Source organism: Carcharodon carcharias, chromosome 30, assembly GCF_017639515.1.
Source record: "Carcharodon carcharias isolate sCarCar2 chromosome 30, sCarCar2.pri, whole genome shotgun sequence".
In the NCBI taxonomy this organism is placed as follows: domain Eukaryota; kingdom Metazoa; phylum Chordata; class Chondrichthyes; order Lamniformes; family Lamnidae; genus Carcharodon; species Carcharodon carcharias.
In genome coordinates, this window is record NC_054496.1 from 13,242,042 (window position 1) to 13,269,852 (window position 27,811).

The 27,811-nt window shown below is 43.5% G+C and overlaps 1 protein-coding gene across 1 annotated transcript; it reads right to left on the reverse strand.

Moving 5' to 3' along the window:
• Window positions 1–209: 209 nt before the first annotated feature.
• On the reverse strand, window positions 210–27,731 carry farsa (phenylalanyl-tRNA synthetase subunit alpha). The gene is made up of 13 exons (XM_041177402.1): window positions 27,542–27,731; window positions 24,777–24,914; window positions 24,514–24,612; window positions 20,061–20,179; window positions 16,015–16,107; window positions 15,089–15,217; window positions 12,783–12,898; window positions 11,343–11,427; window positions 10,375–10,474; window positions 8,053–8,221; window positions 7,000–7,077; window positions 5,636–5,750; window positions 210–1,047 (listed from the first exon to the last, which is right to left on the reverse strand). Exons 1-13 carry the CDS (start codon window positions 27,692–27,694, stop codon window positions 942–944), a joined length of 1,500 nt encoding a protein of 499 aa, XP_041033336.1. The 5' UTR covers window positions 27,695–27,731; the 3' UTR covers window positions 210–941.
• Between the last annotated feature and the right edge of the window lie 80 nt (window positions 27,732–27,811).

The following is a 27,811-nucleotide window of genomic DNA, read 5'->3' on the forward strand; positions in this document are numbered from 1 at the left end:
AAATTTCCCTCTTACCCCAGTGTCACACATCATTTCTCCCACTCACTCCCAAACAAACAAAAAGAATGTCAGATTTTTGATGAGCCTAGAATACCAGCAATAACCTCTCCGTGGATATTACAGGCTGACCTTTTACTCACAAAGAATCTAAAACTACTAACACCTTGGGTTGGTTGGCCAAGAGAAGAAACACCATAGAATTCACATCATACACTTTGCTCCATTTATTGTTTTACTGTTTTGTTATTGATTTACAGTTCCCATTTAATTTTCTGATATAAGATGATCATCATAAACGCACTTCTCAGGAATCAAGACGCTTTAAACATGTGATAATGAGGTATGTGCCACAGTGACAGCTTTTCAAGATGCCACTGTATAAAACGAAGAGAGGGAGGGGGCCAGGACCACATTAAAATTAAAAAAAGGACTGCAGATTGACCAAAACCACTTCCTTTCCTTCTAGTTGGTTTAGTCACTTCATACTGGGTTTTATATACTGTTGGTTAGGCAGGGAGGAGCTGATGGCTCCAGTATATCCGCCCATTCATCAGAACATTTCAGGTAGCACCCCAAACAGAAATTGTAACTTTTACTCTGATTAGCCTGCAGTTCAATTCCAGCTTCCACTTCTATTTTAAGTTGATATCTCTCACATTTCGGCAAGAACCATGTGTAAACTTGCCAGTTCCCTGCAACACCTTGAAAGGTCAACTTAAAAGAGGGAAATGAATCGCAAACATCACAATTTTGCACAAGGAATTCCAGAGGCAGTGAAAATGGCAAACCATTTCCCAGGGCGACAAAGCCCAAAATATTACTTTATTCTTCCTCTCCCCGATTCCCCAAATTTAAGTATAGCAAAACCTTTTCTCGGGCTAAAGGAGTGTTGAGCACATGCTTCGGTAAAAGTCCGTTTGTGCTGCATCAATGCCCAAATGCTAGGAGTCCAGGCGGCAGACTGGGCTATCATACACCATCTGCAGGTTCACCTTGTGCCCCACCAGCTCACGGATGTTGTTGATTCCGTACTTGATCATGGTTGGCCTAGAAAGCAATAAATAAAAATGGTAAAATTAAAATGGATCTTGGATTTTTGTTTCCTGGATGTTTGGGATTGACACTGGGTCAAAGGCAAGGGTTAGCAGGAAGGCGGGGGGGGGGGAAATAAAGCATACATTAGACCTTGACTACATGCAGCCCCGATGTCAACTACAGACTGATGAACACACAACAATGCCAATCATGCTTATGAATCCTTCGGTGTGAATAGCAAGATGGATACTACATCAGAAGCTGCCAAACCAACAGAAGCTACTTGTGGTAACTACATCCCAGGACAGAGGAGCATGACGTTCATAAAGAAAACACGTATCAGTTTAGGGGTGCTGAACGCTATTCAGTGGATGTGAAATTGTGCAAGAACAGAATGTCACTAGAATCAATCATATAGAATCTTACAGCACAGGAGATGGGAAGAAATTTCTTTATCGAGCATTGTAAATCTTTGGAATCGTCTACACCAGAGAGTTGATAATGTTTCATTGTTCAGTATACTTAAGGCTGGGATAGACAGCTTTTTGGTCTCTCAGGGAATCAAGGAATATGGGGAATGGGCAGGAAAGTAGTTAAAGCAGAAGATCAGCCATGATTGCATTGAAAGGTGGAGCAGACTCGAGGGGCCTTATGGTCTACTCCTGCTCCTGTTTTTTAAGAATCCCTTCAACTCATCATACCTGTGCCAGCTCTTTGTAGAACCTATCCGATTTAGTTTCGCTCTTTACTCAAGCATATATCCCATTATCTTTTGAAAGCCACTGCTTCAACCATCCTTTCATGCGACGCAAAACAACTTGCTGCATTAAAAAAAATCTAATCTTCCCTCTGGCTCTTTTACCTCTACTGATGCTGTGGTTAATTTAACTCCGACCAGGAATGGTGCCCAGCAGCTTCTTTGCTTGCCAAATGCACCTGATGGAACCATTTATTGGTTATACTTTATACTTACTTTATATTTGGAACACCTTCGGTCTGTCTGCAAGCATGACCCAGACGTCCCTATCGCTTGCCATTTCAACACACCACCTGCTCTCATGCCCACATGTCTGTCCTTGGCCTGCTGCATTGTTCCAATGAAGCTCAACGCAAGCTGGAGGAACAGCACCTCATCTTCCGACTAGGCACTTAACAGCCTTCCGGACTGAATATTGAGTTCAACAACTTTAGATCATGAACTCTCTCCTCCATCCCCACCCCCTTTCCGGTCCCTCTTTTTTAAAATAATTTATATATATTTTTCTTTTCCCACCTATTTCTATTATTTTTAAATGTATTTCCATCCATTGTTTTATCTCTACCTTTTAGCCTATTTCGATCCCTTCCCCCCACCCCACCCCTACTAGGGCTATCTGTACCTTGCTCGTCCTGCTTTCTACCCTTAATCTCCCCATTAGCACATTCCTTAGCTAATATCACCACCGTCAACACCCCTTTGTCCTTTTGTCTATGACATCTTTTGATTATCTCCACCTATTACTGGCCCTCTATCCAGCTCTACCTATCCCACCCCCCCTTAAACCAGCTTATATTTCACCTCTTTTCTAATTTTCCTTAGTTCTGTTGAAGAGTCATACAGACTCGAAACGTTAACTGTGTTCCTCTCCGCAGATGCTGTCAGACCTGCTGAGATTTTCCAGGTATTTTTGTTTTTGTATTGGTTATACTTGTTTGGACCAAAAATACATTGCAATAGAATCAAGAAAGAATCAAAAAGGCAAAACATTCCAAGTGGCATTATGCAATTCCTAAGGATTATCTCTTTGTGAACAGCTCACCTAATCACCCAGGGACAATGTGGGGAACAAGAAAGACTGAAGAGATGGCATAAACACAAAAAAAAGGGACAAATTGCATTTTGATTTTAGAATACTTCACTTGTAACTACATAGCATTTCAGTTGGGTTTTTCTGTTGAAGGAGAATGAGTTCAGACAACACTGGCAACTACAAAGGAGTTAAGGACAAACTGTTTTTAATTTACTGTCCAAATAAATCCTCCTGATCAGGTGATGGGAGATAATTGATTCTGGCACATATTTGAAACTGTCAGCACTTATAAAGTTACAGAACAAAGCTGTGGTTTCCTACCCTATAAGAAACAATATCAGGTGAATGTATCTGCGCTATTTATAAACGGAATAGAAGGGACATTGATGTAATGCATTTGAAGTTATGCAGAGGACGTTCTTTAAATTTGGACCATGTGCCTAGTGACCGCTAAAAGCGACTGTGAATAATCCCCAAGCTCCTCCTCACCCTTAGCCATCTCCTAATGTTCTGCCCTCTTGGCGCCAGCTGTATTCAGGAATTGGGAATTATTTCAAGTCAGACAGGCACGACCGACATCTTACTGAGCAAATAGAATAGCTGTGAGGCAAGGGACCGATTTTTAAAAATTCCTTGGATTATCAATCAAGATGCTTTGTCTCGGCCCTTGACTAGAAGTCATTGCCCCAACAGAATTTCCTGAAAAGAAAATTACACTACAGCATTGAGTTTGAACTGATGTGGGATTATGGCCAAGATTCATTTGCTCACAGTCATCTCCATTTTTAGAACCAAAGAAAACCCTTTTCCCCTAAGTCTTATTTGTTATGGGCACACTAACACGCCAACAAACAGCCAATTTATGAGCAAAGTCAGGAGGGAGGGCGAATGCACAAGACTTCCAACCCACAAACACATTTTTCCTCAGTTTTCTTTCTTAGTCTCACAGGTAAGTGTGATCCATGGATCAACAGGTAGAACTCTAGCCCCACAGTCAGAAGGATATGGGCTCACACTCCAGAGAGTTGAGTAGGTAACCTAGGTTGACACTCAAGAGTGCAGTACTGTCGGAGGTGCCATCTTTCAAAGGGTCAATTTGATCTTTTGGATGGATATAAAAGGATCACAGGGTGCTCTTACAAAGAGGGGCAGGGGAGATCTGCCTAGTGGCCTGGCCAACATTTATTCCTGAACCCACACCACTAAACAGATTATCTGGTCATTGCCACATTGCTGTTTGTCGTAGCTTGCTGTGCACAACTTGGCTGCCCTGTTTCCTACTGTACAATGGTGGCTATGCTTCAAGAGTACTTTATTGGCTGAAATATCACTGTGGGGCAGCCCAAGATCATGAAAGGCACTGTATAAATACAGGTCGCAGCGGGGCAGAACTGCCATTAGATGCCGTCACATTCATTGCCACGGAGAAAGCCTTCATGGTTCTGCTCTGCTCTTTGGTGAAAGATGCGTTCTGTAGGAAAAATGCTCAAAAGTACTAGAGGCTCAACTCCTGCCCAGCACAGGTGAGGCGAGTCTTCACAGCAGTTCAGCATGCCTGGGAGCCAATTATCTACCCAAAGAATTTTACACACCTCAAAAGGAAAACTGAAAAAGGTTACTGTCGTTGTGGCCTCAAAGTTTGGCATCAATGACGTGGGAAAAATTCAAATGAGATTACATGTCCAGGGACTGATTCTTAATTAATGCCTTGAGCTCTGAAGCCCACATCAGTGAATTGCTGGGATTTAGTTGATGAATAACTTTTAAGCCTTGTGCTACACAGTGGAATTGAACTGAGGGCAATTCAGTAAGAAGATTACTGGAGTACTGAAGGTTTACAGCACAGGCTACATGAGTGATTATTAGATGCTGGAAACCTCATCCAATCACATTTTACACAGAAGCGGGTGGATGAGTAGCTGCTGGGTAAAGTGGATTCTATTCTCAAGGCTAAATAACATGCAGTGAAAAACTGGTATTGAAGTGACGAGCTGACTGAGGAGTGTAAATTAAATCTGTCTACATCAGCTCCTCCTGTGGGAAGTTTTAGGCGAAAGAGAATTGAAAAGCTCCAGACCTTTTTCTGTCAATTAAGTAATAGAAACAGACGCATATTCTTCTACATGGGGCAATCTGGACTGTTAAACTGACATGGGAATGGAACACTTCTCCATTTCGTGCATCCAGTGTTAGCATCAAGTTCTCCCTACTCAGGTGCAGCTTGTGTTCGGTACTTGGGGCATTAAATCCAGAGCCTGCCCACACAAGTGCTTACCCTTCAGGGGGTCACAATCGTTATCAGGAGTCCAGCCTGATTTCCTCTCTCTATCCCAAGGTGTGTAGAAACTAACTGCATCCTCCAACCACCGCCCTAGTTAAGCAGGAATAGAACTTGTCTGTAGAATTCAGTTACTTACTGCATTAAACAGCTGGGCCATCAGGAGAGTGCTGTAGCTAACAGCACTCACGGGTATGAAAATGCACATGAAAGTATAGCTTGTTTGACTTCAACAGCTTTATTCTAGGTGCTAATTTGTCTCAATTTTGTTCAGTGCTAAAATAAAACTGCAAAATCCCATCAGCTGTTTAAACCTGCTTCACACACATCAGCTGCCCACCTGCCCCCAACACGAGAACGAATAAATTAAAAAAAAATAAATGCAAGTTCTATGTTTTCTTTAAAATTTGTCACCTACAATCTGGGGTAAATTTGTTGAGGCAGTGCAGGATGTGCTCTGAAGGCTACAAACACATTCTCATTAAAGTTTATAATCACCTTTCCAGTTGTGCCAACCCAGGTTGCTACTTACCGCTCAAGAGAGAGGCCCCAGGCAATCACGGTCACATTTTCCGGCAGACCCATAGGAAGCAGCATCTCGGGGCGGAAAACACCAGAATTCCCAACTTCCACCCACTTCTTCAACCCTGGAGAAAGCAGAACATTTCTCTAAATGCAGCACAAGATCCTTTGATCAGAGACCATTCCCTGTCTGTGAACAGCTCCAAGTGTCTGTAGCCGACAAGAATTCAATAAGGACAAAATAAAATGGACGCCAATAAAATCATCCTAATCATCAGTTTTGGGATTTGGTACAACACCAAATGTTTCTACAAGTACTGTAGCTCTTTTTAAAAGTGCAAATTGCTTTTAGAATGGGATTTGCAATCAACAAAGCCCATAAAGAGTTTATGTTCATGGACCCACTGATTAAACAAATGGGTCATGCAAGCATGGATTAAAACAAAAAGCTAAAATAAGTTAATTAACAGTAAAATCATGAACCTTTTGACTGCAGTGTTTCTAAGCATCACCTTGCTCTCTGTCAATGACTCTCCTTCCTGAGTCAAAGGCTGTGGGTTCAACCCCCACCACAGACCTGAGCATGTAATTTACAACATCAGTGTAGCATTGAGGGAGTGCTGTATTGTCAGAGATGCTGAAGCTCGGATGTTAAACCAAGGACTCATCTTCTTGAAGAGTGGAGAGCTCTCCCAGTGGTCCAGCCGATATGCTTCCCTCAACCATCAAAAACATTCATTTCCTATTTATGGGGGGGGGTTCTTGTTGTGAACAAAATGGCCGCCTAGTGACAATGGCAGCGCGTCAAAAATATATTAGTTCTCAAAGTTCTTTACCATGTAAATTTTGTACTTAAGCTGAGGGATGTTACTGCACAAAACAGAAAGCATTCGATGGCCTGCTCACCCAAAGGATCTTAGGTCTTAGTTGGAGCAGTACTAATGTTGCTACTTTGGGTTCTGTGCTTGTGACATAGGGGATCTTGTTGTTCATCATTCAGCGGCTACTCCTGCAAGATGTGACAGGAAGGGAGAGTGAGAGGCAAGTCAACCTTAGCAGTGATAGCCCCGTGGACAAACAACCTGCCATATGTATGGATCCCCAATGAAGAATTCAAGTGAGATGGTGGGCGAAGTCTTGAAACCCAACCTCAACAAAAGTAAGTGTGTTGCGAAGGGGGACAGAAAAATACTATGTAAATTCAACCTGGGGTAAACGGTACATTGTTTTAATGTAAGTTTATTAAAGTCTGAGAGTCTTAGATGACAATAAAAAGGTTATTAAACATCCAATTAAACACTGGTTGGATGAGGCATTACCACTGCATGAACTTTGAACTGCCTGTGATTTGCTAGATCAGGCCTTAGCACTTACCTTCATGATAGCTGAAGATCTCCATACTAGGCTCTGTGTAGGGGTTGAAGGCTGGCTTATAACGTAGTTTGGTTATACCTGTCAACAGGAGAAAGACTCTGAAAAACCTCATTTATAAAATGGAAAAATTAAGACAATGCACACTTTTTAATCATTAAACCCGAGTTTTCAACAGAAAGGCAAGAAAAAGTAGGGCAGAAGACAAGATGTATGATCGTTCAGTGATTATGTTACTGGACTAGCAATCCAAAGGCCAGGACCATTATTCCAAAGAATGAGTGTCCAAATCCCACCTTTGCATTTTGAGAATTTAAAGTCAGTTTCAAAAAGTAAATTGTAAATTAAAGTTACAAAAATAGTGATCATGTGACACACTGGCTCACCAATGTCCCTTAGTGAAGGAAACTTGCTGTCTTTCCTCAGTATGTGTGACTTGAGTCCCACACTAATATGGGAACTGCCTTCGGAAATGGGTTCAGCAAGCCACTCGTGGCTTCAACAAACCACCATCATCTTCCAGCTAGGAAACTATGGAATATACTCCAACCATACCAGCACATCCAGGGAATTAATACTTTTCTTAAGAATAAAAGAATGAACAGTGGCACTTTACTTGTTTTAAAAACTGTGGATTATAGGAGTGAGGCAGGTGAGTTAGACAATTGGCATTACTGGGCTGGCTGGCGTGAGAGCTGAATTAACATGGCCAGTTGAAAGCATCCAACAATGACTTATTTCCATTGATGTTAAAATTCAACTTCCTCACTTCAATCTGTACAGCCACCCTAACCTCCCATCCAACAAGGTCTTTAGCACTGGAACAACCATGAAGAAAAAAAATGGATGAGTAAAAATATATCAATTTTTTATTAAATGAATCCATAACTGTCCAAAAAAATACAATAAAAAAGGGTTCCAACGATAACATTATTCTTTTAAAGTTTCCAAAGAGACACACGCTTCACAATGTATCAGTAGGTACAATTATTTTCCTGTGCCAAGTCAGTTACAGGAAGGAACAGAGAAGAACCACACAATGAGATAAGGTCTCACCAAGTTTGTTGAAGAACTGTTGGAGAACTCCCATCAGATCGCCCAGGGTCAGATCATAATCTGCTACCACCCCCTCAATCTGGTGAAACTCTGCCAAGTGAGTGGCGTCCAGTGTTTCATTACGGAAGACACGGTCGATGGAGAAATACTTCACGGGTGTGAACGCTTCCTGTACAGTTAGGAGGAAGACCGTTACAGAACATGTTATCACATTGATTAGGGTAGGACAGGAAAGTGAGAGAATTGCTTTGGCGACAGTACAAAGCACAGCATAAAAGTTGTACTTTTTAACTGCTTTAAATTGTGCTTCATATCGTTCTCTTCCCCCAAGTTCATGGCTGAACTTCAGAAAGATCCATTTAATATGGTCTTCCTAGAGGTCTCCCAAATACACATTACTTGAGTATTCCTGATAAAAGACATTTTGTCAAAGATTTTCATCTTGCACTCATCAGGACAAGCACAAGAATACCAACGGCAGGGGAAGCAACAATGTTACACTGTACAAGAGTAATTAGTTGGCAGTGGACTCTTGACTGGTACAGGCATTGCCATGGAGGATGCACCAGTTAATGCTGACTGACAGTTAACTGCCTAGCATTGTTTGAAATTTAAACCAAGCAGCTTGATTCTGATTGGTCAAGGCACTGCTCGGAGAAATGAACCAGCGAATCGTGATTGCCCTGAAGAGTGCAAGATGAAAAGCTTTGACAAAATGTCTTTTTTCAGTAACACTCGAGTTCTGTACTACCAAACAACTATTTAAATACACATTAATTAACCAGCAGCAGTTGAGTAGAGGACACAGCACCCTACTACCCCAGCACGTGAGCGAGATCCATGTGTCAGGACCCAGGAACTCTGGTATCCCACTAAAATCAGCAGCCATGAGCCCAACCCCACCCCCCACATCAGGGAGCAGTGGCTCCTGTGCTTCACTACACCCCACGTGAAAGAATTCTTATATTTGCCTTTTTACTGTTTGTTCATATCTCTCAACACAAACCTCACTGGCATTGATGTGGTAGTGAGTGGAGCCCCACTCACTACCTTCTCAATGACAGTGAGGTTTGTGTTACGCAGAATGACCCTGTGTGCAGGACACAATTCTCTTTGGTCAGGGAGCACTGCAAAAGCTTGCAGGGCTGGTCATCCACTGCAAAAGCTTGCAGGGCTGGTCATCTCACACCAGATTTTACACGCCAGTGGATGAACAAAGACTTGAGGTTACACTATGACAGCACCCTTAGTCCAACTAGCTTTTTTACCTTTTTTTGTATTAAACATCCACAGGAGATTATACAGTTGCTTCCAATCGCCCACTTTACTTGTGGAATGATTCTAGGATCATATGACTTAGGAGCAGGAGTAGGCCATTCAGCCCTTTCTGCCTGCTCTGTCTTTCCATAAGATCATGACTGATCTGGTTGTGGCTCAACTCCGCCTTCCTGTCTGCACCCCATAACCCTCAAACCCCTTGCCAATCAAAAGTCTTTCTAACTCAGCCTTGAAGAAATTCAATGACCCAGCCTCCATTGCTTTCCGGGGAAGAGATGCCACAGACAAATGACCCATAGAGAAAAAACTTCTCCTCATCTCTGTTTTACCTCATGTAGCTACAGGGCAATAACCCAAAGGTCTGTCAATACTTGGAGCTTCTAATGCTCCCGACTGTCTTTTTATTGTATTGGGGAGGGAAAAGACAAAAGGCAAGAGAAAAGAGAATTCACATCATGTAATGGAGGTGACTTTCAGCCACTTTGGTTGAGAAAATGCACTCCATTTTAATGTATTGCCTTTAAAACACTATAAAAAGGGGCATTCAAGCATAAACATCACTTCTCATATGTGCTGCCTCCTTTTCATCCTTATTTGGAACTTTAAAAAAAAAATCAATTTTACATGTGATTAAAAACATTAATTTGATTTTCAGCACTACCAAGGTTAAGGCATACTGTGCTGTTCTTTGACTGCTACAATGAACATACCTACATACTAAAGGCTTGTGGAGGCGCTGTTCTGATGGTCTAGCTGGTTAAAAAAGGGAGTAGCTGAACTGCTGACACCTGAGATTTGATCCCTGACCTGTTCTGGTGTCCGTCGTCAGGCATGTTTGCTGCTTAGCACCCTAGGAACTGAGGAGAAAATCAAGCAGGTCTAGGGTCTCCATCCTGATTACTGTTGTAAATCGCATGCATGCAGGGCTAGCCGGAGGTCTCACACGTGAAGAGCAGCCGTAAGGGTGGAGCACTGGATACTGTGGGCACCTGTGAAATTATTCCCTAGCAGGGGCAAGGGAGGAGGAAAAAAAAATCAACTCACCTTTTGGGCAAGTTTGTACAGCATCCGTGCACTGACAGCTGTTGTGTGTGTTCGCAAGAGATTCTTCTGCGCTTCCTCAATCTTCCAGTCATATTTATACCTGGATACAGGCACAAACAGTTACAGGAGGAACTGAAAAGAGTGCAACATTTGCACAACTTTACATGTGGCGCACTTCTCTTCGACTTGATATAGAAATCCTTTTTAATAAGATTCAGTCATTGTCTCTCCCTCCATCACTGACGCTCAGTAGCAGCAGTGGCACCATTGACCAGATGCACTGCAGCAACGCGCCAAGGCTCCTTTGACAGCACCTTCCAAATCTGAGGCCTCTCACATCTAAAAGGACAAAGGGAGCAAGCGCATAGGAACACCACCACTTCCAAACTCCTGTCCAAGTCACACATCATCCTGACTTGGAAATGCATCACTGTTCCAGGGTTTTGACCCAAGTGACAGTGAAGGAAATCCTTCCTGAACGGCACAGTGGGTGTACCTACACCACAAGGGCTGCAGTAGTTAAAACTTTTCCTCAAGGTTAAAGCAAATTAGTGCAGATACTGGAAATCTGAAACTAAAACAAAAAAAAACACAACAGGTCAATTTGCATCTGTGGAGAGAACAAACATGTTCAGTTCTGTGCCAGGGCTGCCCCTGAAATTTAAACACCACTTCTCCACAGAGGCTGACTGACTTGCATTTTTCTCAGACCTTCCCAAAGTGCTAAACAGCCAATAAAGTACTTCAGAAGTGTGGTTCACTGTTGTAATATAGGAAATGCGGCAGCCAATTTGTGCACAGCAAGCTCCCACAAACCGAAACACTAACCAGGTAATTTATCAGTGGTGCTGGATGAAAATTATACAAATCCAATGTAAAAGCTCCTTACATTATTGCTTTACAGCATTATACAGACAAATAAAACATGCAACTCCTAAATTTAACATAAATAATTAGTGCAGACTTACCCCTGGGATCCATATCCACCCTCTGAATGGACTCTCTTTACTCTTTCGAGGTAATCCATTGGAAATTGTGTTGCAGTGGCTGGCTCTGGGAGTGGTTAAAAGGCAAAAAGCAGGAATACTTAATAAACAAAAAATCCAAAAAGGGTGTCTTTTCATTATTTCCTATTCCACAGAACATAACATGGCACAACCTAGTGACTTCTACACAGATGTAGCTAATATCACTCCTCCATTAAGCTACCAGAGTCATGGCATTCGATAAACAGAGTGGCAAAATATGGGGTTGGAACAATCAATTAAAGGAGGCTTCCTTTATCCAGCATACTACTGCGTGTCACACAAACATTTCAAACTAAGATTACTTTTGAAGTGCAGTCACTGTTAAGGAATAAGTATGCAGCTATTTTTCACACAGATCAATCAGCTGAATACCTAGGAAATCTGTTCTTTACTTGGAGGAATGCTGACACACAAGGCAAGATTGTGGGGGTTGTAAATTTAGAAGCCGTGGGCAAGAGAGAGATGTGCACTTACGCACAGCAAAGAGATACCAGGCAGCATCAGTTTTTTAAAGAAGTAACGTTGCAGGCCACACTTCTAGACCTTGTAGCTGTGAATTAAAGGAACAAGGCTTGGGAGCAGCTGCCAGTCAACTCTTTAACATGCCACATGGGCTGCAACGGTTCAAGAAGGAATCTCACCACCACCACCTCAAGGGCAATTAGAGATGGGTAATAAATGCTGGCCTAGCCAGTGAGCCCCCACCCTGTGAAAAAATAAATAATTTTTAAAAATAGGCCAATGGGTGGGGGTGTGCTCACACTAGAAGAAGCAAAATGAAAAGAAATCAATTGATTAAGACAATATTTGGTGGTCATGGCTTCTAAAAAATACTCTTTCCTTGAAGGCCATCCTAATTTTGGTCCTCATCTCCTCTCACCTGAAGCCCTAGCTTCACAAGTGTAGAAATGTCAACCAAATGCTCAATACCAACACATGAGCAGAGCTACTTAGCCTTGCTGAACAGTATAGCTGAGCCCAATCCCACCCTCACCCTACTCGCATGTACCATCAAGTAGATGGCAGTCAGGTGAGAACAACTCTGGCTTACCTTTCCCCTCCCTGGTACACTGGCACCAAGCAGTGCCTCCTGGGGAGGCCAATGAACTGATCACAAAATAAATCTGTTTGTCTCAGTCATAGTTTGTGTCAGTTTTGAAGAAGTCATATCCGACTCAAAACGTTAACTCTGTTTCTCTCTCCACAGATGCTGCCAGGACTGCTGAGTATCTGCAGTGCTTTGTGCTTTTATTCCTGTTTGTCTCTGTATTGGGTCATGCGACCCACAGCCACTGGGCTTAGAAGATGGCATTTTAACTTTCTGTACTACTGCCCCACACCCAAAGCCCCCCCCCCTCCAAAGTGAGAAAGGTTTCGTACCAGACAGGAAGAATGTGTCATGTTGGTCCCGGGCTGGGTGTTGCTGTGGTTGAAAGAGGGAGTCAAAGTTCCAGAACGAACTCTCTATGAAGTTATTGGTTGGCATTTCTGTGAAACTGAAGATTTAATGATGTTTATTAGACCTCCATTGAAGGATGGTAGGAATTTTTCTTCCACATGGTGTTGCTTTGGTCAGCAAAACAACACCAATAAAATCACATGGAAAGAGTATAATCGCACTCTGCTATAGCATTCACCAAACTAAAACTGCAATTGGAGATTCACTAACATGAGACACTAAAGGTCGTTTTACTCCTCAAAAGACCGAACTAGGAGTCCGGGGTCTTGTATCTAACTGGCAGCAAATATTTCCAAAATAAGAAAAAGTGTTGGGTAGAAACAGCAGATTAATTTTTCCAGGTGTTGACTCTTCTTCAGGTCTGACCATTTTGGCCCTTCAAACCAGTAGAATGCTCCATAATCTTTAGGATAGATGCTAACAGGATGCTCTATCTGCCCATTCAGGTGATCCAAAAATATCTCAAAGCCTTATTGAAGACTAGCAAGGAAGCTGGACAGAGTGTTTGGGATGTGGAACTTACTGCCACATCCCTAATTTGGTTGTTTGATCCAAAAAATAGTCACTAATTTCCTCCCTACAACCAACTGATGAGGGGTTGAGGGTTATAAGCTGATGAGGGGATAAGCAGATGAGGGTTTTGCAAAGCAGGACGTCACGTCTTTGCCAGTTTCCTGGAGCTGACTTAAGATAAGCCAGCAGTTAGTGCTTAGATCGCAGGTATGCACACAATTCCACATCGGGGAAGGGAAGGGTGCCCTTTGTACCGGTGCACCATTACACAGGGATCTGGCAGCTTTGCAGATAGGGGCAAGGGAGGGAGGGATGTAGTTTAATGTGGAGAAATGTAACACCACAAAAGCGGAGGAATGAAACAAGACAAGAGAGATACTGGGAGATCCAAGAGGGTTAGTGGAAAGCATCTTTTAAACAGTCAACACAACGCGCACTTGTGGTGAAAAAGGCAAAGGGCCCGGCCTCAAAATGAGTACAAAGAAAGGCAACTATGTTCAATGTTGAAGGGGGTGCAGGAACACCGGGGGTGTATAGGTACTTAAATCTTTGAAGGTGGCAGAACAAGTTGCGCATGCCATTTAAAAACAAAGTATACGGGATCCTTAGCTTTATAAAGAGGTGTGAAGTACAAAAGCAAGGAAGTTATGCTAAACACTTTTTTAAAAAAAAATAAGTAGTTGTGGGCCACAATTGGAATGTTGTGACCAATCCTGGGAATTTAGTAAGGATGCCCAGACTTTAGAGGATGCAGAGAAGATTGCTAGAATGGTATCAGGGATGCAGGACTTCTGTTATGTGGAGAGACTAAGCGAGCTAGGGTTGTCTCCTAAGGTTAAAGGGAGGCTTATTAGAGGTCAAATCATGAAGGATTTTGTTAGAATAAATAAGGAGAAGCATAAGGGTCAGTAACCAGAGAACAGATTTATGAAGGTGTAGAATGCTCTGCCTGAAAGAGTGATGAAAGCAAATTCAACAGTAACTTTCAAAAAGGAGTTGGTTAAATACTCGAAAAGTAAACATTTACATGGTTATAGGAAGAGCAGGACTAATTGGATAGCTCTTTCAAAGTTGGCACAAACATGATGGGACAAATAACCTCCAATTGTGCTGTATCATTTTAAGATCACTCCAACACAGACCATGAACACAAATTTCCTTTTTACTTCACTCCTTAATTATAATTCATGGCGGTCTTGTGCACAATGGGTAAGTGTCCCTGCCTCTGAGCCAGAAGCTCTGGGTTCAAGTTCCACTCCGGGTCTTGATGGCCAAGGAAAGTGTGTTCATAATGTGATCAAACAGGTTATCAACTTGTAAATCCTTCCAACACATGCCAATGGCAGACAGTAAAAGCAGGAGAGATTCATGGTCAGCTATGTGATGGAAAGAAACTGGAGCCTCTGCCATCACTATCCATAGCTCTAGGCTGCAACATGCATGTAGCCACAGTGACTCAGACTCTTTTGGGGGGTGGTGCCAGTCAGCTGGACAGCTGGTGTGGACCAGATTGGTGCCAACGGCGTGGGGCTCAATCCCTGGTCTAGATGGGGCAGGGCCTGGGACCAGCCTCCTCGCCCTACGCATGGTGGAGATTGGAGATCGTGGGACTGTGAATAGGACCAGCCTTTTAATGAGTGGCCTTGGAATGCAATCAACTAAGGTGGCTAATCGTTGATCAATTTAGGTGTTTAAAAAAAGGAACTTCACCTACCCCATTTCCAGGAATATCTGTCGGAACTGCGTTCTGACTTTCATCAGGGGATGCAGGTGGCCACATTCCGGAATGATGCCCATGGCATCAAAGTTGTATGACTTGAACTTCTTCTCTCTCCACGAACCACTGTCAACAGATTTCACATGGACCCATCAGAGATCACAGTGCTGACTTCAGCAACAGTAACCCACAGGCTCAACTTCATTTAGAGCAATTTGTGCTTTGTAATGGGTACAAAAATTAGCAAATATTTCTAGTTCAGAATAGGAATGGAATTTGGTTAAGATGGAATGGCAGGCTGCTAAAATAGCAGGCAAAAGGTCACAAATGTCCACCGTGTGATGCTGGATGCATCACGACCCAGAACCATCCAATGAAGTATTATTCAGCATTAAGAGGAGGGGAACAAATAAAAATCAACCAATTCTGCTTCCCAATTACCAGCTATGAGCAGTGTGTTCACTCTCCAGTCATGCAAACAGCACCAGGCTCAACTGCAAGATCTTTCTGTACCCAAAAGACAATCACCACCCAGTGAAACACTTTCGTCATCACATACTGAAGGCCCACTGACCCTCCCATTGAACAGTTTCCAGCAAGTGTCAATTGCTGTGCATTCTTAGAGAAAGGAAAACTAACGAAAAAAAAACGCTTATTTAAACTCAAACTAATGGTCCAGTACTGGTCGTAAGTGCAAGTTGTGTTACTGCTTAGTTAGGTCTCCAGTTTATTAGCTGCTGGTCAAATGCTTTGTTACCGTCCCATAGTATGGTAGTTACTGACCTACCCATTATGGCTAGCACATTCACTGGGGTACAAGCTAAAAGCGTTCAACAGAACAGGTTTCTACATAAGCCATAATGCCTTGGGCTTTAATTACTGTGAAGTCCTTACACCTGTTTTGACTAGTTCCAACATCTTACTTGGCTATCATCTCTGGGGTAAGCTCAGTATCCTGTTTAACCACTGTGGTGCTAAATGAGCTTCCTTTGGTGATCCAATAGGTCTTCAGAGTCCTACAGAAAAGCAGAGTGAAATGGTTAGTGAAATGGTCACTTCAATATAGACGACTTCAATTTCCTGTTATTCGCCCTGTCCCTCACCCTCCAGTCAGTTGACTGACCACAGCACAAGCTGACAGATAGACAGATGATATTTTCTGGCCTCCACCTGATGCCATTCTGAACATACCTCCCAAAGCAGTGTGAAGATCAAATGAATGAACTTGGATTTATAGAGTGCATTTCACGACACAAAGCACTTTACAGCCAATGAAGTATTTTTGAAGTGCAGTCAATATAGGAAATGTAGCAGCCAGTTTACACAGAGCAAGGTCCCAAAAACAGTAATGTGATAGTGACTAGATCATCCGCTCTTTAAATATGTTGATTGAAGGATAAATATCAGCAGAACACCAGGGAAAACTCCTTTGATCTCCGAAAACTGTGCTGTGGGGTTTTCAACCTCCACCCAAGGGCCAGACTCTGTTGAACTCTCATCAACAGACAGAACCTCCAACACTCCAAAGTGTCAGCCTTAGAATATGGGTTCAAGTCACTGAAGTGGGACTTGAACCCACAAACTTGTGACTCAGAGGCAAGAATGTCACCACTAAGGCAGCCCAATCTGACTGACATTTCATCTTTTCTTCCGAGTCTGGGGATATGCAGCTGGCAGGTCTCTGGCTGCTGCTCGATACATATTACAGTACATGGCTGAACAAGTTCTCACTGTGGATGTATGGGAACAAATGCTGTCACTGGTACAGCCTGGAGTTCTACTTACTGATAACGAAGGTAAGAGTCCATGGGATCCAAGGCAATTTGGCGAATTGGATCCCAAATTGGCTGAGTGGCAGAAAGCTGAGGGTGATTGTAAGGGGGGGGGGGGGTGTGGTTTGACTGGATACCTGTGTCCATAGGGGTTCCACAGGGATCGGTGTTGGTTCCCTTGCAGTTTGAGATATACATAAACGACTTAGACTTGAATGTAGGAGGGTTGATCAGGAAGTTCGCGGATGACACAAAAATTGCTGGGGTGGTAAATAGTGAGGAGGAGAGCCTTAGATTACAGGAGGATATAGATGGGCTGGTCAGTGGCAAATGGAATTTAAGCTGGATAAGTGTGTAGTGATGCACTGGGGCAGGACAAACAAGGCACAGGAATACACGATGAATGGTGGGACCCTGGAAAGTACCAAGGATCAGAGGGACCTTGGTGTGCATGTCCATTGGTCCCTTAAGGTAGTGGGACAGGTAGATAAGGTGGTTAAGAAGGCATATGGGATACTTGCCTTTATTAGCCGAGACATGGAATATAAGAGCAGGGAGGTTATGCTGGAACTGTATAAAACGCTGGTTAGGCCACAGCTAGAGTATTGCGTGCAGTTCTGGAATCAGCATTATAGGAAAGATGTGATTGCACTAGAGAGAGTGCAGAGGAGATTTACCAGGATGTTGCCTGGGCTAGAGAGTTTTAATTATGAGGAAAGATTGGATAGACTGGGGTTTTTTCCCCTAGAGCAGAGGAGATTGACATGATTGAGGTGTTTGAAATTATGAGGGGCATAGATAAGGTAGACACGAAAGAACCTTACCCCTTGGTGGAGGGATCAATAACCAGAGGGCATAGATTTAAGGTAAGGGGCAGGGGGTTAGAGGGGATGTGAGGAAGAATTTTTTCACCCAGAGGGTGGTGAGAATCTGGAACTCACTGCCTGAAAGAGTGGTAGAGGCAGAAACCCTCATAACATTTAAGAAGTATTTGGATGTGCACTTACGATGCTATGGCGTACAAGGCTATGGGCCTAGTGCTGGAAAATGGGATTAGAATAGTTAGCTACTTGTTTGACCGGCGCAGACTCAATGGGCCGAAGGCCTTTTTCTGTGCTGTAGACCTCTGACTCCATTATTATGAAAGAGTTGCAGTAATGCCCATCTGTTTGACACAAAGCACCTAGAGGCCATGTTTGAGTGGCCTCTAAGGCTGGTAATAAATAAAATTAATCACAGAAGACTGCTGCAATGTGTGATGTTCTTCATTCATCACCTCAAATAGCTTTCAGCACTGGTGACAGAACTGTTTGAAAAGCCATATGATATTGAGTACACATCCTGAAAACCAACAAGCTGAGACTTGTAAGTGTGACCCTTCATTGATGAACAAATTAAGATAAAGAGGAAAATCAGCATGTATATATTGTTCAGAGAGAAAGGACAGGGGGTTCACTGGGACGAATAAAAGAAAATGCAGAAACCTGATGAAGGAGTGGTCAGAGGGGAAGTGACAGACTGGGAAGGAAGTATGTTAGCTAACTGCAAACAGCTCAAAATTCTCAGTACCACCCTGATAAGGGCTGTCGGAAAAGCAGTGAAAACCATACAAGATTCAAACAAGTTTGAAACAGAGGATGGGCACAAAAAAAACCAGTAAAACATTCTGAAAGAATACTCCCAACAAATATTCACCAGGAAAGACATGAGCAACATTACCCCTCCAAACAAAAAAGGCACCCCCAAGTAAAATTGATAGCTTTATTATTAATAACACAGAGCCCTAGAGAAGCAAAGAACTCACCTCAGTCTAACTGGCACCAAGAAGCAGCAAGAGAGATCAAGCGTGAACAAATGTGCGTAGAGCTCTATTCTCCACAGCAAGGTACGTGGTAATGTTGGGAGGGAGGGTGTGTGAGGAGGCTGTACACCTTCACAGCATCCATATGAAGTTTTAAAAGTTGGAAATTCAAAGGTTTAATACACCATTTAAGCAAGTTAAAAGACAGCTTTACACTAGCAGAGAGTTGTACTGTAGACGCTGTGGGTTCAGATTAGCACAGATGGCTGCCTGGAGGCACTTGGCTTCAGTGTGGTTAGACATCAGATCTGCCGCTCTGTTTCAAAGGGTCCCTGAAACCTATGTGCAGTTGCACTGCGCTGTATAAAAATGTGCTGGTGGGCATTTTCCTCCACTACAGTATAACATTTCACGGCATCATGGTATCTTACAGCATATAGGGAAGCCATTCAGCCAATCGTGCTTATGCCAGCTCTTTGAAAGAGCTATCCAATTCGCTCCATTCCCCTTCTCTTTTCCCTAGCCCTGCAATTTTTTTTCCTTTTCGTGCATAGATTCAACTCCCTTTTGAAAGTCACTATTGAATCTGTTTCTGTTGCTGCCAACCAGTTACAGATGGGAAATTTATTAGAGTTTCTTCCTACAATGCAGTTTCTAATTTCTTTTCGAAAAACAACTACTTGAGTTCCCCTATGCCGGATGGACTGCAGCGATTCAAGAAGGCAACTCGCTATCATCTTCAAGGGCAATCAGGGGTGGGCAAGGAATGTTCGCCTTGCCAGCAACGATCAAATCTCATGGACAATTAAGAAAAATAAAGAGTCCAAGCAAGGTCTTCTCAGTCCATATAAAATATTATAATAGAAAATTCCCTCTCAGTACTTTTTGAATTTACCCCGGTCTCCCTCAGAGACCGCAATCAAGCTCGATGTCTTTATAACATCCGAGTATTGGTGCAAAGCTACATAGTACCTACTGCCACCCACAGAAAAGAGCTTGCAATTACAGCTCCTTTCCCTATATCGAGCCCCTCAATTTTGTCTCACTAGTTCCTAAAGCCTCGCAGAGCAGCGCATCAATGCAACTAATATCTCCCTCCCCACCACCCCTCCATACAGCTTCCACACCCTTCCTCCCAACTTCCCGTCTTGGGGTGGGGGAAGGTGAAGCTCTACACACATCTGCCCACACCTGATGAGCTCTGCCATTGATGCTTCTGGATAAAGTGAGGTACATTTGCTCACATCCTGGTTCTGACACCTCCCATGGTCAAACAGCTTGTGGACACTTTAAGCAAATAACGTTGGTGGGAGGTAGGGGAGGAAGATCTCAAACAACACTGGAGGGACTTGAATAGAAAAAAGACACAAGGAGGCAAAGCATTTGGAAGACTTACACTTCGCTGAGCAGTTTCCTCTTTTTCAGTTCATTCTTCTCCTTGTCGTCCAGGCTGCCATCCTTTCTCTGCTGGACTAGCAGCAGCTTATTTTTGACAGCATCTTCAATACAATCAGTCTATTGGAGAAAGGCAAGTTACAGCAGAGTGTTTGCTCAATAACAATAAGAAAATTAATCTTAATTTGGTCCCCAGCATAATGAGAATGTAAACATCACAAGATTGGTTGTTGAAATAAATCATTCCACACCAGGTTCTTGATACAAGAGAAAGTGTAGTTAACCCCATGTCAATTAACACCTTTGAAAAGAAACTGGATGAACTGTGAAAGGGGATTGATCCATGGTTATGGAGTCATCTCTGAACTGAACTGATCCATGTATGGCTTAGAAAGTGAATATGAAGTTCTGTTTGGTCAGAGGGGATAGAGGCCCTAACTGAGGTAAATGTGTACAGGCTGCAGGACGAGTGGGTTGGATGGCTGAATGGTCCTTTTCCTTTAGTTTTAAGCTGCAATGCAGAAAAAGTGGGTGTGATGGAACGAAGCCCCTTCATCTCCTTGTTTTTCCAACTTGTTTGCTACCCCATGGCCCCACTCAATGACTAACTACTACTTGCTGGGAAGACACAGAGGACTGGGAGTTGCCACCTATTGATTGGCTGAGGGGGGCAATGGGGAAATTGTCTGTCCACCACTCAATTCCCCTCTCGAGGGCACGAGTGGTGAGTGAGACAGGGAATTCACCATCCTGGAGATCCAAAGTACAGGTCACACATCTCACCAGCTTTGCTCCAGGTTCAATCGCTACTTGCCAAGTGCTGCAGGCAAAAAAACCATTCAATGCATTTTTATCTTGTCTGGAGAATTAAAGTGTTGAAATGACTGTGAGTACTGGCACACAAACACTCAACACATTGATGTGGAGGAATTAAATAACACATTTTAAATAGGTTAAAATAGTGGACAAAGCTATGGCATAAAGACTCTTGTGTTTTTAATATTTGCACACTTATTATGCCATAGTCTAATTTATCCAGATGCAGGGATTCTCCTTTGGAATGTCAGAATAATTACAATTACATGTTCATATATTTGTCATCCTGTGATCAAACACTGTTGAAATCAGAAGGGGGAGGGGGTGAACTTGATCAGGACTGCAAATAACACATCGGTAACTGTCAACTGTGTTGGATGCCGACAACCAAATCAATAAGGGCTCTGGTTCAATCACACATTTGTGTTGAATTAGGTTAAGGGAAGAAAAATAGAAGTTAGCCATTCCTCCTGCTTGTGATCACTTACCCGGTGACTTCAGCAGGCATATGACTGTGTAAAGATTTCAGGGGAGGGGCGGAGTGGGGCCGAGAGAGAGACAGACAGACAGAGAGAGAGAGAGAGAGAGACAGAGCGAGACAAAAGAAAACAAGGGAGGAAGAAAAGATAAAATACCTGCATTCAGGGCTGCAATGGAAAGCAGTTTAAAAACGGAGAATATATTTTGGGAAGAATCACCACTAATAACCCTATTATTTATTATATACTGCCTGGTGAGAACAGAGTGACAGGATCCAAAACAAAAATAAAAATAGCTAGAAAAACTCAGCAGGTCTGGCAGCAAGTGTGGAGAGGAGCACAGTTAACATTTCGAGTCCGTGTGACTCTTCAACAGAACGGACTGCAATGTTTGTCAAGCTAGGCATTGGTGTAGTAAGAACCTTATCTCAGATGTGCCTTCAGGGGTAGGTACTGAACTCAGGCTAGATGCTTCTCCCAAGACAGGTACAAGGTGTGACAGCAAGGGGACTGGCCTGCTCAGCAGGACATCATGGATGGACATTAGTCAATGAAACATGAATCAAAAGGAGGGACACATCATAAGAAATGCTGGTTAACACCATGAAAAAACATGCATGTTAATTTGGTTCTGTTATCAGATCACGTGACAAATTGTGTTGCAATTGACCTGCAGTTACATCATGCTGCACCATAAGCTTCACTGATATTTTCCATATGAATGTAATGCTTTTCAAAACATTTACTTAAGTTAAAGTAAATGGATTTATAATTTTGGATGAAGAGATTTGATGCCTTCTTTGCAGAATACAAGCACATAGTCTTGTCAAAAAGGCAGACAGGACTTTGGGGGGCTTAACATTCCATTTGAAGAATGGCACCTCTAACAAAGCTGCATTCCCACAGTAATGCACTGAGTGTCAGCTCACATTCCATACTGAAGTCCTGCTTAAGGTTCCAACTTACAGTGGCCTGACCCAGAGGTGAGCAGGAGACTAACTAGGCAGAGATGAACCATGTGAAATAAGGAACTACTTGAAATAATCACAATGCTTAAGCTCAGTTCCGTGGAAGGGTGTAAATTAAAAACATTTTATCCATGCTCTCCATGGATGCTCTCTGACCTGGCTGAGCATTTCCAGAGTGTTTCCTGCTTCAGATTTCCAATGCCTGCAGCATTTTACTTTATCTAAGTCAGGAAGATATAATAGTTCTCATATCATCATTGGAATTTATTGTAAAATAGAGTAATAGTGGGATGTGTCTATATGTGTGTGTATGTGTGTGTGTGTGAGAGAGAGAGAGAGAGAGAGAGAAAGAAAGAGACTTAAGTGGATTAAAGGCAGCTGGTCTGAAGGCTTTGATGTGAACATGGTAAACATAGGGAAGTTTAGAATGTAAGGTAAAAGGACATTTGCATTTGTAAATAAACCAGTCTAGATGGTCTTCAAACGAGGGGTGAAATGTGTCACGCAGCCAGATGAAGTTTGGAAACAGTGTGTTTATTTTTCCCAAAGATTACTAGCAAAACTTAGTGCTATAAGAGGTTTTTATTATCAGGAAGATAAAGTCCAAAGACATAGTGAAACAATGGGAATTTGCATTCAAAGGGGAAAGTATGTATAAAGGAGCAAAGGCTGCGTGTAAGGGGAGGCATTTTAAGATCTTACAAGTGTGAAAAGCCTTCAGCATCTATGCTTCAAGCTGCTGTCTTCAAAGAACTGAAGCTAAGAAAACTCACTTTGAATTCAACTTGCTCAGGGTATCGTGTTTCTTTGCTTGGGTCTTTTAAAATCTGTATCTTACTGTTGCCTTAATGAAAGTAGTAAATGGGATTCAGATTAAGTAGGGGATTTAGAAGTTATCACAGTAGCAATTTGTAGATCTATGTGTGTGTTTAAAATTATTCCTCCTATTAATAAATGTTTAATCTAAAAACCTATAAGACCTAGTGGTCTTATTACAACTGAATTCAAGGCATGTATCTCAAAATTTACACAAATTGCAAATAAGTTGTGGTAGTTGTTTCAAGTTTCGCTCTGGGATTTGAACAACTCAGCATTTACCATCGGCTGTGCCATAACAATCTACATCTAAACTGTTAGTTCTCAGAAAAAAAACTTCCCCTTTGCCTGAGTGTGACTGTCGTAGGCATGTCCAATGACATCAATAGGAGAATACTATGCCTTTATACAGTGCATTCTCCTGCACAACAGTACACTTGCTGAAGATTTATAATGAACACCACAGTGATGAATATGGACTCAAACACATACAAAAACAAATATTAAAAGATATAGTTTCAGCATTCCTGGTTACCTTCCAGCTCACCCTACAATATCCCCTGAAAACTAGCTGGATGACTTGCAACAGAGAAAAGTATTCTATCGTTGTTCTCAAACCACAACTATAAACTAGTAAATGCAAAGATTTTGTACAGAAAATTCTTTTCCATCGCAGTTGTTAAAGGGCAAGAAAACAAAACTGATTGCTGAAAATTTGAAAGAGGACAGAAACTGGTGAACACACCAAGTCAGGCAGTCAACACTTGAGAAGATTGGCGGGTGGGATAAGGTTAAATCAACAAGCGAGACAGGTCATTGTCAGGCAGACACCTTAGAAAAATGTTGACGTTTCGAGTCCTCATGACCCTTCAACAGAACAGTTCTGTTGAAGGGTCATGAAGACTTGAAATGTCAACTCTTTTCTTCTCCGCCGATGCTGCCAGACCTGCTGAATTTTTCCAGGTATTTCGGTTTTTGTTTTGGATTTCCAGCATCCACAGTTTTTTGTTTTTATCTTTTTATTTTTTACACCTTAGAAAAATCTCCATCTGAAACCAAACCATTAACCCATCTGGTTTGTTTTCTGTTGCTCACAGTCCCACTGAGCATCGCTGACAGTTTCTGATTTCAACTCTCATAGACTACAGTCCTTGAGGATGGTGGGGGGGCGGGGGGGGGGGGGGGGTTTGTGTGTGTGTGTGTGTGTGTGTGTGTGTCTGTGTGTGTGTGTGTGTGAGAGAGAGGTCAGGGAGAAAATCCAATTTCAAAAAGAGAATGCTGACTTTAGTCAGTAAAATCTGATAGCTCTGCAAGCATTATGAAAGAGCGAAGTTACATAGATATCAGGGAGCTTAAGACCAACCCATCAACCTACAGCCTTATAGATCCGAGGTCCCCCTTCAGCACTCTTGTCTATGCGGATCCACTTGCTGGACATGGCTTTGTTGAAACCCACTTTTCCGCTCGGGAGTTTCTGTGCAAAAAAAAAGTCAGTTTTTGAAGGCAGCGTTAAATCCTTTGCAAATAACACTACTAAATTCAATTTGCACTTCACAATGGAATCAGCATGATTAGATGCCACTCAAGACAGGCCCAAGACTTCTTAGACTGTACAGCAATCCTCTACAATGTGCTCACCATCAGGTCACTCTGAGTAATTCCATTTGGTGGAATCGCATTAAAGACTCGAGCTTCATGACTGCCTTTCTCCACGATCTCTTTTCCTTCATCAGTCAGCTCCCAGTGCTTGCTGGATCGCAGCTCTGCTTCAATCACCTGCAACAAGAAGAAATCAGAACATGGGCTTTGCTCAGCAGCACGATAGCACGTTGGTTATATGACTGGACCAGTAAGCCAGAGTCCTGGACTTTATAAACTGGAGACAGGAGTTCAAAACTCATCATGGCAGGGTTCCTGCCCTTCATCATTAGCCTATGACCCCATTGTGGAGTATGCATGTGTGGAGTTTGGGCAAGGTTTTGGCTAGCTGTGCTGTGATGCCCTCTGCAGTTGAATAACCCAATATGAATTCAGCCTATTGCTTAACCAGAGAATGTGGAATGCACTACCACAAGGAATAATTGAGGCAAATAACAAGACTGCATTTAAGGGGAAGCTAGATAAATAAGATTGTGCTTATAGACTGAGATGAAGAGGGATGAGAAGTGGCTCATTTGGAGCATAAAGACCAGCACAGATCATTAGGGCTGAATGGACTGTCTGTGCTTTGCATGCAATGTAATTGAGGAAGTGGAGAAAATCTTCAGTGGTTCACCTTGGAGTAACTACAACACATATCCTATCAGTAATGTGTAACTGCAGCATGAGAAGTTTCTCATAGTTTCCAGTATAACTTAATCCAAAACAGAGAGAATGAAAGCAAGACATTCAGATGTAAAATATCCATTGCTGGCAGATATATAAACAATAGCACCATATTAAATTTCCTGCAGACCTGCAGCATTACAATGCATCTATATCAGCAGGCCCAGTCACAGCACAAAAATCCCAGGAAATTTTGGTACGTGACCTAAACTTGTAAAAGATTCATCTATACTCTGTTCTATTCCTTTCTTAGCATTTACTTAGATAACTGTGAAGATAGGATCGTGCTATTGTGAGCTAACATTCTGGCCCATCTCAACAACTCACCAAAGCTCCTTAGACAGCACCTTCTAAACCCACGACCGCTATCATCTAGGAAGACAATACACCACCACCTGAAAGATCCCCTCCAAGCCACTCACAATCCTGACTTGGAAATATATCATCGTTCCTTCACTGTTGCTGGGTCAAAATCCCGGAACTCCCTCCCGAAACAGCACTGTAGACGTACCTACGCCACAAGACGGAAGCTCACCACTATCTTCTCAAGAGCGATTAGGGATGGGCAATAAATGCTGACCGAGCCAGCGATGCCCACATCCAGTAAGTGAATAAAAAAAACACAAATACTGAGCAGCATCACATGTACTGTGATTGGTTTTGCATTAGCTGTACCACTTCAGAATCTGCACAGTCTCACCAGTTCCCCAGCTGACGCTCAGGGCACAAAGCAACCTAACTTCTGGCATTCATCAGCAAGAAAGTCTGAGCCAGCACAATCCCACCACATACAGGCTGCAGTATGCATCAACTGCAAGATGCATTGCATAGCTCACCAAGGCTTCTATTATAGCGCCTCCCAAACCCACAACCTCTACTACCTAGACTGCAGGCGCATACGAACATCATCATCTGCAAGTTCACCTAAAAATCACATACATCCCAGCCTAGATCTGTAATCAGCCATTCCTTCATCATCTTTGAGTCAAAAAGCTGTAAATTCCTACTCAGCGGTGCTGTGGAAGCACCTTAACCATTCAATGTTTAACAAAATGTGGTTCACCATCACCTTCTCAAGGTGGACATGTGGGGATGAGCAATAAATTAAAATAAGACTCTGTTCCCCTCCTGTATTTCCAACACAGAATTATCTAATCAAACTCAACAGGGGAGGCCATTACCTGGGCAGGCCGGCCCGCTGCCTGCCTGGACCACCTGACCCGCTTACTGTCCACCTGCCTGGACCAACTGGCCTGCTGCCCGCCTGCCCGGACCGGCTGGCCTGCTGCCTGCCTGGACCACCTGACCTGCTTACTGTCCGCCTGCCCAGACCGGCTGGCCCGCTGCCCGCCTGCCCGGACCAGCTGGCCTGCTTACTGCCCGCCTGCCGGGACCATTTGACCCGCTGCCTGCCCACCTGCCTGGCCCGCTGCCTGCCCGTCTGCTCAGACCACCTGACCCACTACCTACCCACCTGCCTGGCCTGCTGCCTGCCCGTCTGCACGGCCCGCTGCCTGCCGGTCTGCCCGGACCACTTGGCCCGCTGCCTGCCCGTCTGCCCAGACTTGCTGTCTGCCCACCTGCCCGGACCACCTGGCCCGCTGCCTGCCCACCTGCCCGGACCACCTGGCCCGCTGCCTGCCCACCTGCCCGGACCACCTGGCCCGTTGCCTGCCCGGACTGGCTGGCCCATTAATTCCCTCCAAGGAAAACAATCCCTGCCTTTCCAATCCATCTACACAACTGAAGTTCCTGATTCCTGAAACCACTCCTGAGAATCTCCTCCGCAGCCCCCTCCAATGCCCTGACATCTTTCCCAAAGTGTTGGACATTATTAATGATCAATGGGCCCACCTCTGTCTGTCAGTCTGGGTGGGTGGGGGCCGCTGTCGGTCTAGATGAGCGAATGAGAGATGGCTGAGGTTATGTCCTCATCTTTTCCCCATTTCTCTCTCCCTCACTCACTCCCAATGAAGTGACTCAATGACTAGTTCCTCCACCCTCATCACTCTCCATGATTGACTATTCCTCCCAGAGCCCCAGCCCGGGGCGGCCACCACCGCCGCCGCCACACTTACATCGCCCAGCGTCTGCAGGCTCTTGACGGCCCCCACCAAGGCCTGGTGGTCGAAGCCCAGGCGGCTGGCCAGCTCGGCACTGTCGATTCCCCCCTCCGCCTCCTGAACCTGAAGCTGCACCAACAGTGCCTCCTGCAGCGCCCGCTCCGCCATCTTGCGGCATCAGCCTCACCCCTGACCCCGCGACCCCTCACCCCAGCGCACTAAACACGCCCAAAACAGGGAGAGAAAACAAAAAAAAAACCTCACTAAAATCAAAAAATAAACATT